The following is a 23,720-nucleotide window of genomic DNA, read 5'->3' on the forward strand; positions in this document are numbered from 1 at the left end:
CACTAGCAGCGCTGCATTATGGGAGCGTGCGACGCCGCGTGACGTCATCACGCCGCATCTAATAAATAATGCAGCCAGACAAACAATGATGCAAAAGGCAAACAGGCAGTTTTTAGAATATGTAAACAGCCTATTTGTTAGCAAAGGGGATTTCCATAATATTTACTGAGATTTATTCGACAGTGTCGCTGATATAATAAATGCTGTAATAAATGGCCCTATTTGACTCCAAAATCAAAAGAAACAAATAAAAACGTTTACTACTCCAATTGTTTCCAATGATTCCCATGACCCTAATAGTCATGTTATACTTTTCTACTATGGTGAAAAAATACTTTACAACTTAATAAATCATTAATATATATATATATATATATATATATATATATATATATATATATATATATATATATATATATATATATAATTTTTCCACATTCTGGAATCAAGAATGGGGGTGATAACACTATGCAAAAATCTTAAAGTGGTCATGACATAAGGAATAAAATTGTCCTTGATCTTTGACATATAAGAGGTCATTGTATTATAAAAACATTCTATAAGTTTCAGAACTGAAAACTTCCTTCATAATAGAAAAAGAACATTTATTTAAACCAAGCTGGAAAAACAGCTCATTTGGAATTTGTGGAACTTGTGACATCACAAGGATAAAATACATCTGCATATGACTGCCTCTTCAGCAAGACATCCACGCCTATTTTTAGTCATTCCTCCCTTGGCCCCGCCCACTGGCACTCAGTCAGTCACACAGGTGAAGAGGGGAGAGATGGCCTGTCATGGGAGATTCATCCAAAGTGGACTTACACAGGACACCTTCATGTGCCTTTCTGGATTTAAATGTTTTTCTACATAAACATGAACTAGATGAACTGCTCTGACCATTATCATACATCTCGCGCCACTTTTAAAAGATGCAATGTCAAGTTATAACTCTTAAATAAATTATACACCCATTCTTTTTCATCTTGCTGTTCGCTGTCTTCTGTGCTGTTTTGAAGGTGTCCTGGACAGTTTTTTTTGCACCAATCTGTGCTATTTTTAATTGTTATTCTATTGTAAACATGCACTAGATGGACATCTTTGATCTTATTGATGCATTTCCTATACAACACCAGTGACGTTCGCCACGATATAAGAGCGGTACAATCTCAACTTTTAAAAACCCGTCTTATTCTGCTGCTGCCACTGACTGGGAGAAACACATGCCGTTCTGTGTAAACAAACTGGGAAAATGTGAGATGTCGCACTGGTGAAGACCAGCGTCTCTGCTTTGGCCTTTTAAAGCCTGTTGAAGCACCCAACATCACTGTGTATTGTATTACATTAGTGTATTCAGAATATTTCAGTGGGCATTGCTTGTGAACCAGTAACAATATGATTCAAGCTTTGCAATGGAACTGTTATTGAAAGATGAGGCAGTTAAAATTGGACTATTGGACTGCAAACTATAAATAACCAATTCCATTCACAAATGTTTCAAATGTCATGACTGTTTGATAGTTTATGGTGCTGTTTGAGTGAACAATTTGATCCATTCAGATGAAATGTGTTGGGTGTATGTTATGTGTTAACCCTGAAATGTAGTTTTAATGTTTGAGTTTGTTCATTTTCTTCAGATTGTGTTTCAAATATGGCTGTATTGGAAGGGCTGCACAATCAAAACATTGGGCATTTACATTGAAGTCTTAAAGGGCCAGACAGCTTAAAACTGTGTATTTCATACAGAGGGCCAGAAACAGTGTGGAACATTATTATATTTGACAAAAAAAAAAATGAGTATGTCATGACCCCTTTAATGGTCTTAAATGTTCTTTATGCAAAAAAAAATAAATAAATAAATATATTAGTTTTTATTATTTGTTGTAAAAGGAATATTTTGGTTTAATACAAGTTAAGCTCGATTGACAGAAATTGTGGCATAATGTTGATTACCACTAATAATTAATTTCAACTCGTACCTCCTTTTCATAAAAAAAAAAAAAAAAAAGCCAAAATCGAGGTTACAGTGAGGCACTTACAATAGAAGTGAATAGGGCCAATCTGTAAACATTAAAATACTCACTGTTCTAAAAGTATAGCCACAAGTCATAAACAATTTGCATGTTAACATGATTTTAGTGTCATAAAATCGCTATTAAAAAAATAGTTATATCCAGTTTCATTGCCACGACAACATAAACCCTAAAACAACAGTGAAAACAATGATTTAAACAACTTAAACAGCTTAAATAGCCTAAATCAGGAGTTTTAAAAGAAGAATTAATGTTAGTGCTTTTATAAAATTATAAGCTTCACATTTCTGCCTTTAAACCCTCCAGAAAAAAATTGGTTCCATTCACTTCCACTGTAAGTGCCTCACTGTAACCTCAATTTTTGCTTCTTTCTTTTTTTTAAGAAAAGGAGGGACGAGTCAAAATAAATGTTTTGTGGTAATCAACATTATGCCACCAATGCTATCTATTAAGCTTAACTTGTACTGAACTTGGAATATTCCTTTAATTATGACCAGGACCTTGTCTTGACCCGTTTTGTGAGAATCACCCCAGTACATGTGCATTCTTCAAACACAAAGCAATGTTCCTCCAACAGATAATAATAAAAAGTATAAGTTATAAGCACAGGCAAAACATCAAAGAGCATAGAGGGAAAACAGAGCACAAACAAATTAGATAAGCTTTTTTGACATTTTTATTCAATTCAATAAACAAATATTTATGCAAAGGTACAAAGACTTAAGCTTCCACACCGAAAAATACAGTAAGGACAATGGAATTTAAGCTTGATAAATTTTGTTTTAAATAAGTAGCACGTTTACACAGCCCACGTTGTTTTATAACGTCTTTTTTTTTTTAATATATATTTCATAGAAAACACTTTGTACATGAAACATATTTTCCATTCATTTTTAAAGGGTCGGATAAACAAAACCACCACAAAGCTGCAAAGCTATGTTCCTGAAAGCTAGGTTTGCATATTTGGTAAGTATGTCCTGTTGCAAAAAAATTGGATTAATGTCTGAACTTTGCAGTCAAATGTATGTGCAACATCTCAATTATCATACATTGAAAAAAAAAATAGAAATTAGCTGCCTTTGTAGAAATATGAACCACGAGACTGTTCACATTCATATGCACATACTGTCAGAGGATTTTAGAGTTTTTTGTGTGCACATTTTAACCCTGCACTAGGTTGCATTATATCACCTCTCTAGCACTATAACATAGTTTTTTGTACTTAATGAAAACAAACAAAAAGCATACCAAAAAAACACTGTCAAAAATGATATTTCCAGTTGCAGGAGTTATAGTAATGAAATACGCAGTTCTCAGAGCTTGATAACGGCAGAAAAGCAGGACAACACATCAAGACCTATGAGTATTTTAATATTCAGTACCATGCAGCAAAAATCCACCCAAAATAAAGCAAGTTTTATTGTTAAAGGCTTAGGAGATATAGTAAATGGTTGGCCATGGAGAGATTATTCATCACGATAAAAAACTTCTTAATATTTTTTTAAATAAGGTTGTCCTAAAATATGATTTCTTTAAGTGCATTTTTACTGTTGTCAACAAAGACTAGGGACAGCCAGCCACTGCTGTAAAATGACAATTATTCAAAAGTATCTACATATATCTTTATATTGAAGAAAAATAACTGTAGCTAAAGCATTTAAAAGCTATACTTATTTTAAAAAGCTAAAAATAACAAACTTTGGCTTTTTGCAATGGCTTGTCCATTATAGAGAAATGTATACAATTTCCGTCACAATTTATTTGTCTGGCCATTTGAAATGGACATTTTGGCAAATGATTGGTATGCAAACTACTTTCCTGGAATGAAAAAACTAACTATTCCAAGAATGAGTAGGCCTTATCTTTTAAAAAGAGTGAAAAAATAAATCAAACACAAATAATTCTGAACAAGGTTGAATATGATCAAATCAAATCTACTGGTATACTCAACGGGGGGCCTGGGTAGCTCAGCGAGTACTGATGATGACTACCACCCCTGGAGTCGCGAGTTCGAATCCAGGGCGTGCTGAGTGACTCCAGCCAGGTCTCCTAAGCAAACAAATTGGCCCGGTTGCTAGGGAGGGTAGAGTCACGTTGGGTTAACCTCCTCGTGGTCACTATAATGTGGTTCTCGCTCTCGGTGGGGCACGTGGTGAATTGTGCGTGGATGCTGCAGAGAATAGCATGAAGACTCCACATGCTCTACGTCTTCATGGTAACGCGCTCAACAAGCCATGTGATAAAATGCACGGAATGACGATCTCAGACGCAGAGGCAACTGAGATTCGTCCTCCACCACCCGGATTGAGGCGAGTCACAACATCACCACGAGGACTTAGAGCGCATTGGGAATCGGGCATTCCAAAATTGGGGAGAAAAGTCTAATCTATTGGCACACTCGATGCAAGAAAAGCATCACAACTAAAAATTACCACACTTGTTATTGTTTGGGAAAACAAACAAGCAAATAAACAAACATAAAACATTCTATTGTTTACTGCCATGCAAAGAAAAAAACAGTAGCTTTTGAGTTATATTCAGGTCTTTTAGGCTGTGGTTTGACTCAACTATGCTCAGATTCAGGTATATCTAGTGCATTACCATGTGTGTATGTTCAACACAAACAAAGATAAAAGGAAATTAAGCCCTTTTCTCAGTTTTATGGTTGGCATTGTTATTGTGTTTTGTCTTTGTAGGGCAATGTATTTAAGGTGTGTTTATCGGTGCAAATTAGCGGAATCTAATAATGCAGCCCTATGTGACTTGAAAAATGGTTTGTTTTTATGATACTTTATTTCCATTCATACCCAGATATTATGTTACAGGATAACCATAAAACTAACCTTTAGATCTTCATATTTCAAATATAAATAATAATTTCAACTTGGTTTGCTCTTAGAGACAAGAGTCAGTTTGGAACATCAGATAGAGAAGTTAGAGAAATTCTATGAATTGTTGCAGTTTACAATTGTAAAGTGTAAAATGCCATTTTCAATTGTTTACTGTAAAATATCTTTTTTTTTTCTTCTCCGTTGAGGACATTTTTTAACTTAAATAAATCTATAGCAAATTGTCAGATATTTGGAAATCTCAGAAATGAGTGGATAAAGAAACCATAGCAAAGAAACCACAGATCTACAACAATACACTGCAGCAAACAGAACTTGAGCTTGTGAAGACGACATTTACAGTATTAAACATCAAATTTTAAATACACATACATAAGAAAACAAAGCAAAAGAATATCTGCCAGAAACAAATAGGTCTACTGCACCCAACACAAAACAAAGACATTAGAGGAAATTATTTCACAAAGGTTTAACAAGGTTCAGTGTATAGAAGCTGAAAAGCAAAACTGCATGTATATTTGCAGCAAGGATTCTTCTTTAACAACTTGGCTGTAAATGTGAGCTCACTTTATAATGAACATAGATTTGTGTATTTAAACCATTAGTTAGAGGAAAGTGTGAAACCCCTGAACAGAGAAACAGTATAGCGTCCACTTCAAGCATTTTATAATGTAAAAACATACAGTTCCATATTGTTCATTTATGTACTTTTTTTTTTTTTTTTTTTACACACTCCTGATATTTTAAGCACTAATGTTAGATTTTTAAAATAGAGAAATTTATAAGTGTAGCATTTATGTACATTTATGTGAAGGCTGTGCATACATTAGAGACTGAATAAGTTGGGGGTTACATTGATGAAGAGCCTTTTCTTTTCTGCATGCTCTTCCTTATTAGCCAGACATTTTATGGACTTTTCAATTCATGGTGATGATACACCTCAATCCAAAGATGAAAGCTTTATAAAGGTAAAACTGGTCTATGCAGAATTGAGATGCAGAAAAGCAACTTGCCTTCATTAATGCATTTTGTTAACATTGGGGAACTTTCATACTTGTCTAATACTACATAAAAAAGTTATCTTTTTTGCGTTGACCAAGTATAAATCATAAGTAGACAACAGATACTTTTTCCTTTTCAAAAATACTTGTCTTAGAGAAAAAGGCAAAGTCGGCCAAACATGGGAGGAAAATAGACCCAGTGCACTTAACAGTCACTCAGAGGGGTGAGAAAAGTATGAAAAAAAATGAACTGAATATCGGTTAAAGTGCCAAGTAAATGTAGGAACTGATATTATGCAGTAAGTTCATGGAAATGAGTACAAATATAGAGATGAAAAATAAAATGCCAAAGAGATAAAAGTGCAGAGCTTGTAATCACCAATACTTGTGATGGTCAGACATGAAACAAAAAAAAAAGGGAGACATGAGCATCTGTACAATGCAGCCTTTTACAAGTGAAATGGAGGGGCCACAACAATGCAGGGCAACTATTCAACACATGGAAATGTGCACAAATGTCACAGTAACAAAAATAATGCTAGTTTCAGTAATATGTTTGGTCCTACATAAAAAGTGATAAAATACATTCTGGTTTCAGCAAAGCTGTTCTCTCAATGAGGCAGTCAAGTAAAGAAATATAAGAGTAACTGATTACCTGACACATCCTTCCTGTCAATTATATCACATTTTGAACATATGAAGCATGATCCTCATGACAATAATAGTCAAAGCACATGTTGGTTATGCTTCTGTGACAGATAATGTACACAATGCAATCAGATCCCTTGTGGGAAGAATCCCTTAGCAAAACGGAGAATTAAAAACTTTTTTCATCCACAAATTGCTTCTCTTTTGTCCTTTTTTGCTGGAAATAGACAAAGCAATCCATACAAGATAATTAAAATGCAGCTGCATGGACTCAGAACCCACAGATGCTAGAAAAGCTACTGTACTTTGAGTCATTTTTTTAATATATATTTTCGTGTTCTAGTATGTTTGATTATGCTTTGCATAGGTATTATTCCAAATCTGATTATCCCCTTATATGGAGACAAATTTTCCATGGATAACAAACTTTCTCAAAATATTTTTTATATATTTAACATTTTGTTAGTTAATTTATACATCAAGATCGTATTAATGTTCTTTTCAAATGGTTTTGTAAACAAAATTCTCACACTTACAAAAGTGGTACGAGTATAAAAATTCTGAGGAAATATGAGGAAAGATGAATGTGACAAAATTAAAAAGAGTAGTAAACCTCCCCTTTTGGGCATATGATATCATGAAACAACAAAGGACAAATATGAGTGCAAAGACAACCCTTTTGTTATGAGTTAACAGCATATTTTACAGTACCAAATTCTTCCATAAACAGAAAACAAACCTTCAGCTACAGAGTACATCTTCACACAACAGAATTGAAAAAAACCGCATCTTCTCAATGCAAGGCAGAATCTGGTTATCACAGTGACTAGTTTTGATACATACATGCAAATGTTCATTATGATCTTGTAGTGTGGCTTCACGTTTCTTTACAAGTAAACAAAGAAATCTGACCTAAAAGTTTTCAGCATTACATTGATTGTACCATGTACACTGCATTTATAGATAACATGGCTGTACATAAAGAGCAATATCGTCACATTACATCCACACTGTACATTGAATGTCTAGGTCTACTGATTCAAAATGAACCATTTCAATGGCATGAAAAGGTTTTCTAGTGCATACAGAACTGCTAGACAGATGTTTACAGATCTGCTAACTTTTTTATTTAGTGCTTTTTACATTGTAATCATGTGCATATTCTGCACGTTTAAAGGTCTGGATGTGTTTTAAGCTCAACAGACAGCATTTCTGGCATAATGTTGATTAATTTCGACTCGTCTCTCCTTTTCTTTAAAAAAAGCCCAAATCAAGGTTACAGTGAGACACTTACAATGGAAGTGAATGGGGTCAATTCTTGGAGGGTTTAAAGAGAAATATGAAGCTTTTAATTTGATAAAATCACTTACATTAATTCTTCGGTTAAAACAACTAAAACAGAGCTGTTAAGTTGTTTAAATAGACTTTTCTGTCTTTTTAGGGTTTTAGTGTTTATGGTATTACGTCATGGGAACAAAGTTGTAAAACTGGATAAAACTTCACACAGAAATGTAGTTAATAAGCAATTTTATCACACTAAAATCATGTTATGATGCATATTGTTTTCTTTTTTGAGTCAATACTTTTGTTTACGATGTTTACGCATTAGCCCCATTCACCTCCATTGTAAGTGCCTCACTGTAACCCAGATGTTTGCTTTTTTTAAAGAAATGGAGGGACGAGTCAAAATTAATTTTTACGGTACTCAGCATTGTGCCACAAATGCTGTCGATTGAGCTTAACTTGTATTGAACCCCGAATATTCCTTTATGCACAAAGGATATTAGAATTTCCAATTGATGCAGATTAATTTGACCACAATCATTACACAGTGCTTTGTCATTTTTAGCCACATTAGCCTTAAGCTGTACCACTGCATCTCAGCAAAGTGTGACAAAACTAGACATTTAAAAACATTACAATCATAAGTTCAGACTGCACTGAACAACTGTAGCTGTCTTCAGGTACATTAGTGTTCATGTGGAAAGTGAAAATGTGTTGCATGTAATGCATGAGAACTACAATACTGCCCTTAAAATGGGGAGGATTAACACTCCTTTTTCACCGTTACTGGTCTTATGAACAAGAAACATTTGTTTAAGAAAATAAATTAAAAACAGCTCATGGCAAACAATGTTTTTGGTAGCATATGCATGTATAAAAGTGCATAAATAAATATTAATCTTTAAAAGTGGCATGTAACACAGGCATGTATGACCTAGTGATAGGTGAGCCTGCGGGCATCAGAAGGATGTGATTGGTGCTGCCGAGGAGGAGGAGGGGGGGGGCTTCTACAGGAAATGAAATGAAGGGAGCTTACATAGTGTTGTCGCAATCATTTATATAGAGCTAAAAGAACCACAATTGTTGAGGTGCGAGTATTACAGAAATGCTGGGCTGCTTTCTCAAAAGGTGGATTCATTAGATGTGACAGCATACTGTGGCAACATTCTCAGCAGTGTCATTGACCACCCGTATTCCCGGAGGGAGGGTTTTGAGAAACAGGGTCAGGTGTTCCCCAGACATGCTGTAGAGATGACAGCTTCTCTCCCACTTAACCACACCAATCTCAAAGAAAGACAAATGAACAGTATATACCTAAAGATTACAGCCTGTCCATCCGGAAAGCATCTTCTGTCGCAGGGTCGGCAAGGACCATGTCAGGATCGTTGAGCATGTGCAGGCCGTCTAGAGTTAGTGGATCGATTTTCAACTCATCCAGGGGGAATTGGGAATCTGCGTCAAAGCTCACATCACCTGTCAGACAGTCAGAGAACTCTTTGGAAAGGCTGGGGTGAAACTCTCCTGTAACTACAAGATGGGCAATATAATACGCTAAACTAACGCCAAAGGGACAGTTCAGCTCATAAAATGACATACCCCTTGTAGAATGCACAAATAAAAAATTTCAAAAGAGGAATCATAAAATTGTTTATTTGTAATACTGCCCAGATGAAGCTATTTGACTTTACAACTATTTACATTTGCTCAAGGAGACACGCAACATTAAGAACGAAGGGTGTTTAAACTTTAAAAACAGGATAATTTGGGTAATTGCGTTTATTATTTTGTTTTGTGGAATATACTTAAATATCTGTCATGCAGCGTCTTCATGACAGTATTAAAAAAAACACTCTTTCATTTTTAAAAAATGTTAAACTTCTTACATATTCTGCAAGGGGTCATGCAGTCTAGCATTATGTATGGCAAAGGTACAGGCAATATTATGCAATATCTAACTTGCTCAGGTGCAATACCTGTGAGAATGATGTTGGGGATGTTACCATGGCTGCTGTAGCCTAGCTGCTGTGCGTCCTGCAGGTTGCCGTGGCTCCCAGTCAAGTTGAGCATTGCAGCTTGAGAGTAGTTCAGAGTAGAACCCTCACTGTACAGACTGATGGGATTCTCAAGCATGTTGAACTGCTCCAGCTAAAGAATCACAACAATTGAATTACTATCAGAATTGTGGGTTGAAAGAATCTCAATTTCTTGCAAACAGGTGAGAGACAAGCAAAAGAAAGAAAAATTATATCTCAAATTGCATGTAACACTACAACTGTATGAGTACGGTGTTCTTTTTGCAACTCTGAACTTGGAACCGCTTATATGCTTCATTACCTGAAGTGAGCAGTTCTCACAAACTCCATATGCTTTAGTCAAGTTTCCCCAAAATTATTTATGAATGGAAAATATAAACTCCAAGACAGCAGTGTTTCTGAATTATTTAGGAAACAGAAGTCATCTTATTTTATTCATTTATTATTTATTGACAGGCTTTTTGCCTTTGTTGAATGCAGGGTTCCCACACCATTTGACCAATAACTTTCCCTGACATTGTCATTCGCTCATGATTACGGGATAAGGATTTTTCAAATTCACGTTATAGATATTGCACTCAAAGAGAGTCATTTCTAGCCTATGAAATATTTTAGAGCATAATACTTCCAGGTTTTCTGTGACTTTGCACTGTAAACCCTATTGTTGTCATTACTGGAAAAAAAAGTTGTCTTAATTAAACATTACTTGAAATGTCAAGTTTTGGGCTCAGAACGCAAACATCTATGTTCCTTGAACTTATTTTACTTAAACTTTTAAGTGTTAATAACTCAAAGTATTAAGTACAAAATTGAGGCTATGGGGAACACCCATAATTCATTGCGCATGCATTATTTAATCATGCAGGGGTGTAAAGTATTTGAGTAAAAATACTTCTACTTAAGTATTATTTTTTGGAATTTGTGCAGTCTCAATGGAATACTTGTACTTTTACTTAATTACATTTCCAAAGAAAAAAATAGTACTTTTTACTCCTTAAAATTTTATTTACACTTGAAAAGTACTCACTACATTTTTGCAGATCATTTTCTTTTATCTTACTGGATTAAAGCTGCCTTTTCACTGCATCAGACAAATGACAGACCAGAGATCAGTCATTTTAAATGAAGTGACGCATGGTGGCTGTGTGGAGTTCTCACCATCTGCAGAGGCGGAATTGGTGCTGTTTTTTACATCAGTAATGACTATACTTTGTAATCAGTTGAATGCCACTTTGGTGAATTAAAGTACCAATTTCCTTCCGAAACCAAATCTGTACATTATTCCAAACTTTTGGCCATTAGTGTGTGTGTATATGTTGTTTTAGCACCTCCAGTGTTCATTCCACCAGGAAATTGCTGTGTTACGTACATAACGCCACATGAAAAATTATTTTGCAAAAATGTAGTTATTGTAAGATGATTCTATGACCAGGTTGAGAATGCCACTGGGGGAGAAATATGACAGTCGTCAAAGACTGTAAAAAGGTGACTTAACAAACCAATCAAATTTAACAACGTCCTCTCTCACACAATCTCCTCTCTTGATTTCATTCTAGTTAGGAAGACAGTACTTAATACTTAAGTACAATTTAATGTGAATACTTTTTGACTTTCACTCAAGTATGTTTTTGGCTAGATATTTGGACTTTTGAGTGAAATTTTCACTCAGTATCCATACTTTCACTTATAATTTCTGAGTACTTTTTACACCCCTGTAATTATGTTTGCTTGATCAAAGGGAACATATGGGGGCATTTAAATAGTTGTTATTAAGAATTCATAGAGGTTTTAGCTCATGTAGTATTATTTATGTTGTTTTGTTGCAAATAGTGGTTCTGTGTGGTGTCACCATTACGGTGATCTGTGTCCCCTTTAGTCAAATCGGACCCTGTAAACACTATTTCATTTCTCCTTGTGCATGTACAAATGAAGTACAAGTTTCTATGCATTTCTGTGGGGAAATACGTATATTTAATGACTGACCTAAAATCAGTTATAATCTTCATTATTTAAGCTGTGTTACTGTATAACCTAAATTTCAATTGAAATTATGGAGTAGAAACAACAACATTTAAACAGCAAATCAAAATTTAATTAAGTTAATTCTTACTGACGTCATTAATCAGTTTAATTCAGGGAACGACTCAATCAATCGAGTAGTCAACTGTGGAGGCGGGGGCGTGGTCAAGTGCAGATTTGTGAATGAAGAGTGAGGTTGGGAGAGGGGAATGGTCAGGACTCACACCTGCGCAAAATTTCTCTAACAGCTGTTCTGTGTTGCAGTGAGCGGCTCGAGACAGATAAAGGGGAGACGAGAGCCTCAGAGGAGGAGAGAGACCCAGACCTGTGTGTGTGTGTGTGTTTATGTTGTTTTGAAAAAGATCGCTGAAAAGCTAGAAACTAAAATAAATATCCGCTGTGCACGGTTTTGTAACGCTGTCTCCCGCCGACCTCCCTCTCCATTCACAATTCAGTGCTCGACCACGCCCCCGCCTCCACATCAACTTTTGAATGTTTTTAGTGTGGAAAGACTGGGATCCCTGTGTATAGGACATAAGAGAGAAGACAGGAAAATAGAGGGAGAAAGTAGGGGAACAGGATCCAGGCTGGATTTGAAGCTACACCAAAAAAAAAAAAAAAAAGAGGCATATTTCTAAGAATTACACATTTTAATTTTATAACACAGTTCCATCAAATTGAAATGTGTAATGTTTAACAATATTAAAGTTATAAAACTTAAAATATTTAGATTTTTTAAATTGTATTAAAAAGATTACTCGATTAAATTTGATGGAATTTTGTTCTAAACTAAAATGCGTACATCTTAAAATAATTTTTTTGAGTGTGTCCACATTAGCATACGTCTCTCTTGTGTTGTGTCTCATTTCCCACCGTGACAGAGCTCCATGTTTTAAAGGCCAGCCATTTAACAGTGCAATTTAATACAGTTGTAGGCTTAAACAAGGTCAGAGCAAAGTCTTTAGGAAGCCCATTTCTCTAAAAAGTTGCAGCTGCCCTCTAGTGGACGGTACATGTAAGGGGCAAGGAGAAATTCTTCCTGGACCTGTTCTGTCTTTTCATCTCTAGATGAAACAGATCATAGTGGCTGGGGTCTTCCTAGAACTACACTAAAACATTACAGTTATTTATACACATGATCAGTGGCCACAAAAATGTCTGAATGGGCTTGAACAGTTAAGGTACTTGAGGTTATATATACAGGGCACAGTGGCCTTACCTGCTGAGACAAAGCACTGGTCTGCCGAGGAGACAGCTGCTGGTCATAAAAGGCATCAGCAAAGACACTTCCAAGAATGGAGGAGTGCTAAAACAACATATCAAAAATAACCATTCATGAGAAGGATAATAATCAGTAGAGAGGTCACTATCACAAAGGCCTAACATACTAATAAGCCCATGAGAGGATGTCAATTCCCATATAAAACGTCACATTACACAAAATCGGGTTTTGTGTCACAATTCATGATAAGAGAAAAATTAAAACACTAACTGTGTATAACCGTGGTTGACATGAAGACAAAGGGTCATTTCTGAATGAAAAACATGCTGCAGCCTGCACGCATACTGTACAGAAATTCAACATCTTGTACTGTATATAAGATAGCATATAAGAACAGGTGAGCAAATATACCTATACCAAAAACCTCAAATTCCACATGACTACAGTCCCGTTCTCTAGCACTGGCTCAAACTGTGACTATCATTGCTGATCTTCTGTAATTGCATTTAGAGAACAACAGGAAGGAGTTAATTAAAGGAAGGGAACACAGCAAAATTCTATTGAGAAGCGAGCAACTAAATATCTCTTCCTGAACATAACACTACAAATAGTAAAGGAAAATAACTATAACAATAAAAGTGGCTTCCAACTAAACCTTAAAGCAAAAATTTGTGAATGATTTTTATAAGAAAACGTGCCACACGCAGACTGTTGATTCGGTCACATTAGTGAGTGGAATTTGGTCCAGTGTTCAGAGTTTCAAAGACTTTAAGATACAGTACATCATGTGTGATGATATCAACTAGCAAGTATAATACAAAGAACGACACAATTGTCTATTATCTGACTATTATTACTCAGCCTATCTGTAATTCAAAACTTCACATTTTCTTACAATCATTCTTAACATTTCAAAGGATCACAACTGTGTTCCAAGCTTCAAACTGACAACCAAACAAATGGCATAATATGCACATGATTCAGTAAGAGGACGTGTAACAGGAATGGTACTTTTACCGAGTATGGCATACATTACAATATAATGCTACTCAAAATGATACACAGAAAGGCTAAGGTGGTGCTCAGACACACACTGAAGCAGCTGGGATCAGAGAGACTAGGAGACACGACTGGACTAGGACACACAGAGCGGCTAATAGGACAGGCTCCAGATCAGCTCCAAACAAAACAAACTACAGGGAGGAAGCAGCAGCTGCTGGATTCGCCCTTACTTGAGGCGAGCCCCCCGGAGAGAAGCCTTGATTGGAGACTGGAGAAGTCGGAGACTGATTGGCTGAAGACCCCACCCTACAGCGGTACTGCTGGAGGGAAGCAGCCTACATGGGACAACACCAGGTTAGACCAACAGAGCCCCTGTAGGGGACCTCTGAAAGGCAACTTTTCTGCATTGTTGGAGTTTCTCTCGAATAACAGTTACAAAATGTAGTCTTTGTAATTACAATTTTGCAGCCAGCATTCTATAATCAGGACATCAACTTATCAGACTGCTACATCTTTATAAAGGAAATATTTTTCCCTGCTTTAATTGAAAGTACCGATATCCAGGTCTCTTCATTAGGGTATTGTCAAGACTGAGACAAACTTTAAAAAAAGCAAGTCGAGAACTTAAAAGAGACAAAGTCTTCTTTCTTAGGAACCATAAACAATGCTGTTAAGACTTATTTTATCTTTTTAAAAATGATTTTATCAGTGCACAATCTATTTGAGAGACCTACATGACCGAGTTCTAGAAAGCCACTGCAGATCTAAGGATCTGAAGGTTGAGATGTGACCTTACCATGTTAATATCAATGCCCACAGAGGTCTGTGTCTGGCTGCTAGAGACAGGTGGCAGCTGAGTGTTCTGCTGGAGCTGAAGAAGGCCACTGACTCCCTGCATCTGTGTGGATGGCTGACTGAAGAAAGCATACTGAGCCAACTGTTGCTCCAGCATCATGGCATCTATCGTCTCCACCTATTTAACATGGATCCAGATAGAGACAGTCTTTCAGTATCCGAGTGAGTTTAATATCCCAAACCTCCAAGACAGGGTTCCCACACTTTTTGACCATTAAATGTCCATGAATTTTCTATGACCTCTCAAGATCTTTTAGATATCATTTTATATAGATTGTAAGGGCATTTGTACGCCAGAAACCAATATTTGGTATTAATAATTTTAAACGACTATAATTACTACTGTACAACAAATTCTCCAACAAGACCCTTAATGGACAGACTGATGTTTTCAACTTGCGGGCAAGTTTTACTCTGCACAAGCACTCACAGAGAGCAATTTCTAGCCAATGACCACATTTACATGCAATTAAGAAAATGGTCCTTTTTTCACTATAAATCTCTACTTTCATGTCTACATTTTTCTTCTTTTGTTTTCACCGATTTGCATGCTTCAACTGGGCAGGGAGGAGAATTTATAGTAAAAAGTACTTCAAATTAATCTGTTTCTCACCTACACCTACTATATCGCTTCTGAAGATATGGAGTTAACCACTGGGGTCGTATGGCTTACTTTTATGCTGGCTTTATGTGCTTTTTGGACCTTCAAAGTTAAGGCCACCATTCAGTTGCATTGTAATCACCTATAGAGCTGAAATATTCTTTTAAAAATCTTAATTTGTGTTCAGCAGAGGAAAGAAAGTCATACTCATCTGAGATTGCATGAGGGTAAGTAAATGATGAGAGAAGTTTCATTTTTGGGTGAACTATCCTTTTAAAGGATGAAGAGAAGGCATTTTAACACACCTGGGTTTCTCCCAGAGAATATGGCTTTTGGGGCCATGCAAACACGAGGCATTCTTACAGGTTTTTGAGAAGTGCTCAAGTGTGTGAACAGACTGGATAACAAACATCATAGAATAAAGACCCACCACAAGTCAACACAGTGGAAAGAACTGAACATTTCTGGGAGTACAGTGGGAAAGCACATACACTGTAAACTATTCCCATTTATACCAATGTAAAATATCGACTGTACCTCACATTAAATTATACAATATGCACTCCTACATTGGGGGAATCCCGAGTTTTACATAAGAGGGAAACCCCACTGTTGCAGTGCAATTCCTGTGATATCTGTGGAAAAAAGCTCATTCTTCCTTGGATGCCATGTTTGTAATTTACACAAGCAACAAGGGGAAATCATGTTGCAGTGGAGAAAGATGCTAATCGACCAAGCCACATGTACTGTATACAGCAGTATAGAGCACACCGCTTATACAGTGCATGCAAACGGGAACATCACTTTCTCTAAATAAGCCGCTTTCCATGTAAACATAGTCAATTAAATATTAGCAAAACTAGAAAACGTTTATTTACTTTAGAAACTTTAGAAGACTTCCAAGATTTTACTAATTTCCAAAATTTTTCTAGGCCTGTCAATCACAATTTATAAATTCCCTGAAATTTCCAGATATTCCATGACCATGGGAACCCTGCTAGATCAAAAAGGGTAATTGCAGACCTACTCTACAGTGCAGGCAGAATTCAAGGTGTGAATTGAATGAACAAATTACAACCTGGTATCCCTCTGCCTTTCATTTCTCACAGTGACACCTACAAGGTGACAATACATGTTCCTTCACATTCCCTCCTGAAACAGGCAACTGAACAGGAAGAACTCAATGTGCCTTCTGTAATAACACATACAAAATTAGTCCATACAGACTGAAATTATTCTGAGAGAAGTGTTACCTGTGCAAGAGAGAGTGGAGGAGAGAGGGTGGGCGACAGCTGCTGAAGACTATGATGCTGCTGGGAGTCAGTGTTGAGAATCAGAGGAACCACATTCTCATGACGGCGTTGAACACTGCCAGTCACTGTAGGTTGTGCTGACATCACACCTGATGAGACAAGAAGGCATTTAGACCATTTAGAATTCAAAATCTAATTTAAATCTAGTAAAACACAAAGTTTTAGGATTTAATTGTTTTTTAAATGTTACACGTAAAATAAATATGACATATTTAAAATTCTGCATGTCAATGTGTGACATTGATCATGCTAACGCCTTTGTAGAAAAGGTCAGATGTCCATGCTTTCGTTGAAGCACACCAGGTGTGCTCTAGAACATTTTCAAATCTTGCTGGGATAATCATCAGGTTTTGAACAAACTTGGAGTTCCTGTGCCAGCTCGAGTACATGCTGTCATTAAAGCAAAAGGGGAACACACCAAATACTACTCAAATTCAAATTGCTGAGCTTATAATGTGATTTGCAATAAAAATGTATTAATCAGAAAAATGCAAAATAGAAAGTACGTTTTTCACTAGTGGTCACAGACCTTTGGACCTCACTGTATGCATGTGCTCATCTTGCCAACAAATGTCCAGAAATCCAAAAATGTAATCAGATGATTACAACAGCATTTAATAGCACTAAAAATAACACAGGACATCTTTACATACACATGGAGTGTATATCATAATGTCTATGGGTGTAAGAATCACCTTGGCTGGCAGAAGTGAGGCCCATGTGAGTGTTGGCCAGATTGCCAGTGCTGTTGGAGCAACTGAAAGAGGAGGAGGAGTCATCAGGGTCCAGAGGTGTGGGAAGAGGAGGTGGGATCTGGATGTTGGTGAGGTCTGGCAGAGAGCCGCCTGTGTTGTGTGCCACTGGGATTAAAGATGCAGTCATTTCCTGATCTGGAGATGGAAATATGCTGGGAAAAATACATGAGGGATGTTAGAATAACTGAGGTAATTGGATATGGCTCAACAGAAAAAGCCCTTTGTAAACACTGCAGATCATTCTTACAGCATGTCACCTGCTTCATTACATCCATATTCAGAAAAGCCTTAAGTTTACTGCTTTCAGAGTATTTTCACCAACATGAGAAGTAGGGCTGTCATGATTATGAAACTCAACTGATGATGAATTGTCAAATAAATAATTGCAATTATGATGATTAACTGTCATACTTCTAAAGATGTATGTGTGCTTCATACACCTTAAGAAGTCATTTTCATATTTAAGTTGAAATATAATAACAAACAAAATTAGGGAAATATGATTTTCTTTTAAGGCTTAAAAACGTATGAATAACATGAAAAATTATATTTTAAATCTCAAAATACTTAAAATATGTCTCTCTTTTAGATCAACTTCAGTCTTGGTCAATTTTACATTTATCCAGTTGTTTTTTGAACCCAGCACATCTGAATAGCTATTATATTATATTATATTATATAGTAAAATATTTCTTTTCTAAATTGTTTACTTTCATGTTATTTCAAGGCTCTCTGATTAAACCCACGAGCCCTTTTTTTTTTTTGCCTGAAAGAAGACCTTTGAGATTCTTTCTTCATTCTATCATCTCCACAGAAATACTGTAGAATAAGAGGGCATCTCTCCTCTGTGTCACTGTGTGTCATTAACACTGTGTGTATGAACCTGCAATGACCAAGAACATTTCCCAATACACGGTCATTAATTTAAAATGAGAAGAAGTGCTTTGCGTTTACTATCAAAATCCTCGTTTATATTTTCATGGGAGTTTGATGCAAACCTCGAGAAGGAAATGGTTGCAGGCTGAGCTCCAAGAACAGGCGGTAGCTCCAAACCGCCAGCAAAGACATACAGAGCCCCTAACACCTAACCCTTAACAGTACTTTTTATGATCTGATAAAATAACACTGTTATAAAGGATTGGCAATGTCTAAATGGTTATTAGATTGACTGAGAGATGGATAAGAGTTTGCTTTGATAACCATTTGACTTTGCAACCACCAATTGATAGGTGCTGCAAGGCCAGTCCATTCACCTACTTTATGCTGAGTTGGCTTTAACAAGAAAATACCTGAAAAACATAAAAAGCAAACGTACTTGATTCCAGGTATTTTGTTTGACTTGGGCCTTGATGAAGTATTCTATGAAAAAAATAATGACAAATGTCAACAAAAGAACACATGAAAACAAGAGCATAGCAATATACTTTTTAAAATGTACCTTTTTATGATCCCATATCTGTTTTTGACCTTCTTTGTCCATGTCACTTTCTGGTTCCCCTGTTCCTGGCACAGTGAGAAGAAAAACTAGTACATAGAGAGGGATGAAAGCATACATTGGAACAAGTGTGGGGAAACCTCTACAGGTTATAGTTTAATTTCATCTTTCACTTGACCTTAGAAGACTGATTTATGGCATCTCAATTTAAATGACAAGAAAACCCAAATAAAATACAAGACAAATTAATTATTTGCTTGTATTGAAATTGAGAGGTGAAAAAAAAAAAACTAAATATTTTATGAACCTTGTTTTAGCTGCAATTCTTGAGATCCTCCTGCAAATGCATCTTGTGGGTTTGGGTTCAAAGTGCTCTGGTGCAGGGCAGAGTCTGAGTTGGTCCTACAGAACAAGCACAAAGAAACCATAAAGAGCAAATGAAAGACCCAGTTAACAGCCCCACATACACTTTACAAAAGCTTCTTACACTTTTTACTCATCTGGGTGGCCGATATAATGCTGGTATATGTATATAAAATACAATTTAATGATAGTAAATGATACATACACATAATTGCTGAAATTAAATTAATAAAATTAGTGGATTAAAAAAATTATAAACATAATATTTACTCAAAAACCACTCAAAAAATAACTGAAAACAGATAAAGTGCATTCCGTTAAAAAAAGCTATCAGTAGATTTTGGAAATTACACACTTCAACTTCTTTTAGTTGGCCAAGCGGGCAAAGTCATTGGCCAATGATATGCTCAAAATGACCGTTTAAAGATACTATCTCAGCAGCAAAATTTGAAATTGCAGTAACATTAAAGTGGTGTAACAGAGCCAACAGACATCTTACAAAATGTTAACGTCAAACTTAAACTGTATTATAATAACAACAACAACAACAAGTAAACACAATAATACAGAGTATAATCTGCATGCTCTTTCTTTCATTTAAGAAGCTACGAAATACAATTATTGACATTCAATTTAAAGAGCTATCTGGCTTGCTAGTCCTGCACATATGTACGATCTTCCACACATGCAAACAGATTGTGTGATATAAACTCTCACCTCCTCCAGCTGGAATCAGGTGGGGGTAACAGATACACAGAGGCATATGGACAGCTATCAACGTGAGACTCAAAATGAAGGAAATCATAACGTCAGAATAAGCAAAGAGATAAAACCTAAACACTGACACTCACCGGTAAAAACAGGAAACCGACTAAAAAAACAGTGCTATGAATTCTGCCCTTACAAAATTTCACAGCCTGCTGTTCACCCAAAACTCCTTTGCATTCACGATTAAACTCATAAAGGATATTTGTCGGCCATGTTTGTCCACAGAGAGGGGTCTGCGGTTTGGGGACGTGATCCGATTTCGGTCCCGATAGACCCTGTCCACCAGCCCATGGTGACGAGTCATTCTACTCGAGTCCAACCCTGAATTCTGAAAAGCAGTCTGCCAAGTGCCAACAAAAAATTAAAAGCATTATATGAACATTCAACATCTCTATTTATATGCATATACCCTTATTAACTTTGTTTCACCAGTCAGAGCTCTCCTCACCTCAAAGGGAAGGTCAACGGTGGTGTTTCCAAGCTGAGTGACATTTGGCAAAGAGCCACCATAGTACTGTCCTCGGTTCTGACCAAGCTGTAAATACTGTGTCTTCTGTAACTGTAACTGCAAGAAAGAAAACAAACGACCCATAAAACTAAGAGACATTAAAATAAACACCCCAAATTTCAAATGTTATCAACATTCAAGATTTCCATAAGCAATACTTAGTGATAACAGTTTCAGCTGAGGTGAGGCAGAAAAGGAGTTCTCCACTGTAGGAGCTAAATATCTAGGTTAGTAACCAAAAGCTTGCTCACAGTTAAGCTCTTAAGCAAGGCCTAAACCCCAGATTGTTCCAGGGGGACTGACCCTGAAACTAAAGATGGCATGTTGTGTGCATGTGTTAAAGGCATTGAAACAATTCCACTGGCCATGGTCATGTGGTTGGTGGCCATCCATATAAAGCTGAAGTGTGTAATTTTCACACCACAAGTGTCACCAAACAAAATTGCAATCACAGTTTCAAACAGGTTCTAGAAAAATCCCCCCATCTTCCACTGGTCATACAAACAGATAGTCCCTCGCAAAACACACACCACTGGTTAAGACAATGTTGCTGAATGTTGACAGCGCCACAGAGCCCAAGTGCTACACCTTTCGATTATATCAACCTACGAATGGCTTACTTATAGCTGACTCTGCATATTAAGCTGGGATACAGGAGATCATTTTAAGTAACACCATAAACATAACACACATCAGATTTAAAGGAATAGTTCGCCCAAAAATGAAAATTCTCTCATCATTTACTCACCCTTACGCCATCCCAGATGTGTATGACTTTCTTTCCTCTGCAGAACACAATTGAAGATTTTTACAAGAATGTCTCAGCTCTGTAGGTCCTTTCAATGCAAGTGAATGGTGACCAGACCTTTCAAGCTCCAGAAATCACATAAAGGCAGCATAAAAGTAATCCATAAGACTCCAGTGGTTAACTCCATATCTTCAGAAGTGATATAATAAGTGTGGGAGAGAAACAGATAAATATTTATGTCCTTTTTTACTATAAATCTCCACTTTCACATCGTTAAGCAATTGCATAACTTCAGAAGATATAGATTTAACCACTGGAATCTTATGGATTACTTTTATGTTGCCTTTATGTGATTTCTGGAGCTTGAAAGGTCTGGTCACCATTCACATGGAACTTCAGAGCTGAAATATGGATTACTTTTATGCTGACTTTATCTCCTTTTTGGAGCATTTGGAGTTCTGGTCACCATTCACTTGCATTGTATGGACCTACAGAGCTGAAATATTCTTCTGAAAACCTTAGTTTGTGTTCAGCAGAAGAAAGAAAGTCATACACATCTGGGATGGCATGAGGGTGAGTAAATGAGAGGATTTTAATTTTTGGGAGAACTATTCCTTTAAGAATGCACGCATGAGAACGGATGATTTGGTTCAGACATTACAGGGCAGGTAATGTACAACCTGTACAAGTACGTACATTTTGTAACTCCACAATCTTCCTAATAAAAGATCTATCAGATTATTTATTAACTTGCTTAAAACAAACTGCGAAAGGTGAGTCATTAGTTGACTGCCATATATAACAAATTAATATTATTACAGAAGTTGAAATATTTTTGCAAAATCATTTGTTCCCATCATCTTTCCTGTCGACACGCCCCTTCCAACATCCCATCTCGGTAACTCGTGTATCATCTATAATTCCTTGCAAGTATGACTTCGCTTGATCGTTCATGTGCTGGGAACTCGTACTGTAATTACGATATTTCCGACTCCACTTGAAGGGCACATAAGTGCATCGGGAAACTGGGCACAGCAAAGAATGCTGTTTTGAGCAAAAACATTGTTGAGTATTGCTAAATAATTAATTGAACACAAGTTTGCACGTAAACACCAATAAAAACATCCATGCTTAAACCTTCAGTAAAGAAATACATCTGAAATGTGCTAAATTGTCCATTACAGACACGTTTAAATGGATATGGCCTACTATAATGGCGAGACGAGAGACTCTAATGTGGGCTGTCAAACACACATGCTCAACCCATTCACACTGCAGCTGTGAGCATGGCAACTTTTATAAGGCCTCCTCGTCGTGACCGTCTGTTTATTATTAAATATCCCAACGAAGACAATAAGAGGGCTGTCCGTTAATGAACGCTAGAGATAAACGCAGACTAGAGAGGGGCGTTTGTTATTGTTTACGTCTCGACAGGCGGGTTCAGAGCGTGTCGTATCAACACAAATTGTGCCCCGCACCTCGGTCTGCTAACGAATGCTGTCATATTAGAAAAAACCAGACACTTACACGGGCCGCCCGAGTGATACTCAGGTCTTTCATCACCTCATCGAACGCTGCTGTCTCTTCCGCTTGCTTCTGGTTGTGCAACGCGATCTTTTCGCTGAATTTTCGCGGATTATTCGAGGTCGCCATGTTTCGCTCCTCTTGTGCTCCGCTCTGGTTCAATGTAGAGATGTCCGATTCGCGAACGAATTGTTCATTTGAACCGACTCTTTTAAAGACTCGATGGAGCCGATTCTTAAAGCTTTGGTTAATCACCCAACTCCAAAGAGTGACTTTGTTTAGGAGTAAAACCGTGAAAGCGTTAACTAATTAAAATGCGCTAATTTGCATACATTTGACAAGGCACTGCAGGTGAATAGAATAAACAAAATAACTAAAGCATATCATCACAGAACTTCCCCAGTTAATGACTTACATCAAGAGTCTTTTCCCCTGAAATATTATGTTTAAATATGCAGATTAGCTTGTTTTGGTTCATTTAGAAGAAATCTACAGATGCAAACAGACGGAGGGTAGTAGGCTTAAAACAAACACCATCTAAATGTGTATTTTGGAAGTTTTCTTTCCATTAGAGTAAAAGAAGACATGAAAGCAAAATAGACCAAAATCTCAAAATTGACCACTACATGAAAAAAGTGTCCTGCCTTAAACAGTAACTTCATAATTTTGATCGTAGGCTCCTCATCTAAAACGATTCATTGCCTTGTGCAGAATAAACAAATTATTAAACTATGTGCCTCTCCTTGGTGCAGTCATTTA

At 36.6% G+C, this 23,720-nt stretch overlaps 1 protein-coding gene across 7 annotated transcripts; it reads right to left on the reverse strand.

Moving 5' to 3' along the window:
- Window positions 1-2,691: 2,691 nt before the first annotated feature.
- Window positions 2,692-23,110, reverse strand: LOC127442589 (CREB-regulated transcription coactivator 1-like). 7 transcript variants are annotated; one of them, XM_051700740.1, is made up of 15 exons: window positions 22,965-23,110; window positions 20,630-20,746; window positions 20,384-20,521; window positions 20,131-20,192; window positions 19,358-19,452; window positions 19,054-19,139; window positions 18,931-18,974; window positions 17,556-17,767; window positions 16,801-16,949; window positions 14,888-15,064; window positions 14,322-14,426; window positions 13,087-13,173; window positions 9,789-9,960; window positions 9,130-9,342; window positions 2,692-8,822 (listed from the first exon to the last, which is right to left on the reverse strand). In XM_051700740.1, the coding sequence occupies exons 1-14, from the start codon at window positions 23,088-23,090 to the stop codon at window positions 9,137-9,139; spliced, it is 1,776 nt and encodes a 591-aa protein (XP_051556700.1). In that variant the 5' UTR covers window positions 23,091-23,110; the 3' UTR covers window positions 2,692-8,822; window positions 9,130-9,136. The 7 variants fall into 7 exon arrangements, with proteins under 7 accessions (XP_051556700.1, XP_051556701.1, XP_051556702.1 ...); XM_051700741.1 differs by having other exon boundaries at window positions 2,692-9,342; window positions 19,054-19,118; XM_051700742.1 differs by having other exon boundaries at window positions 2,692-9,342; window positions 9,816-9,960.
- Between the last annotated feature and the right edge of the window lie 610 nt (window positions 23,111-23,720).

Source organism: Myxocyprinus asiaticus, chromosome 6 (genome assembly GCF_019703515.2).
Source record: "Myxocyprinus asiaticus isolate MX2 ecotype Aquarium Trade chromosome 6, UBuf_Myxa_2, whole genome shotgun sequence".
Classification (NCBI taxonomy): domain Eukaryota; kingdom Metazoa; phylum Chordata; class Actinopteri; order Cypriniformes; family Catostomidae; genus Myxocyprinus; species Myxocyprinus asiaticus.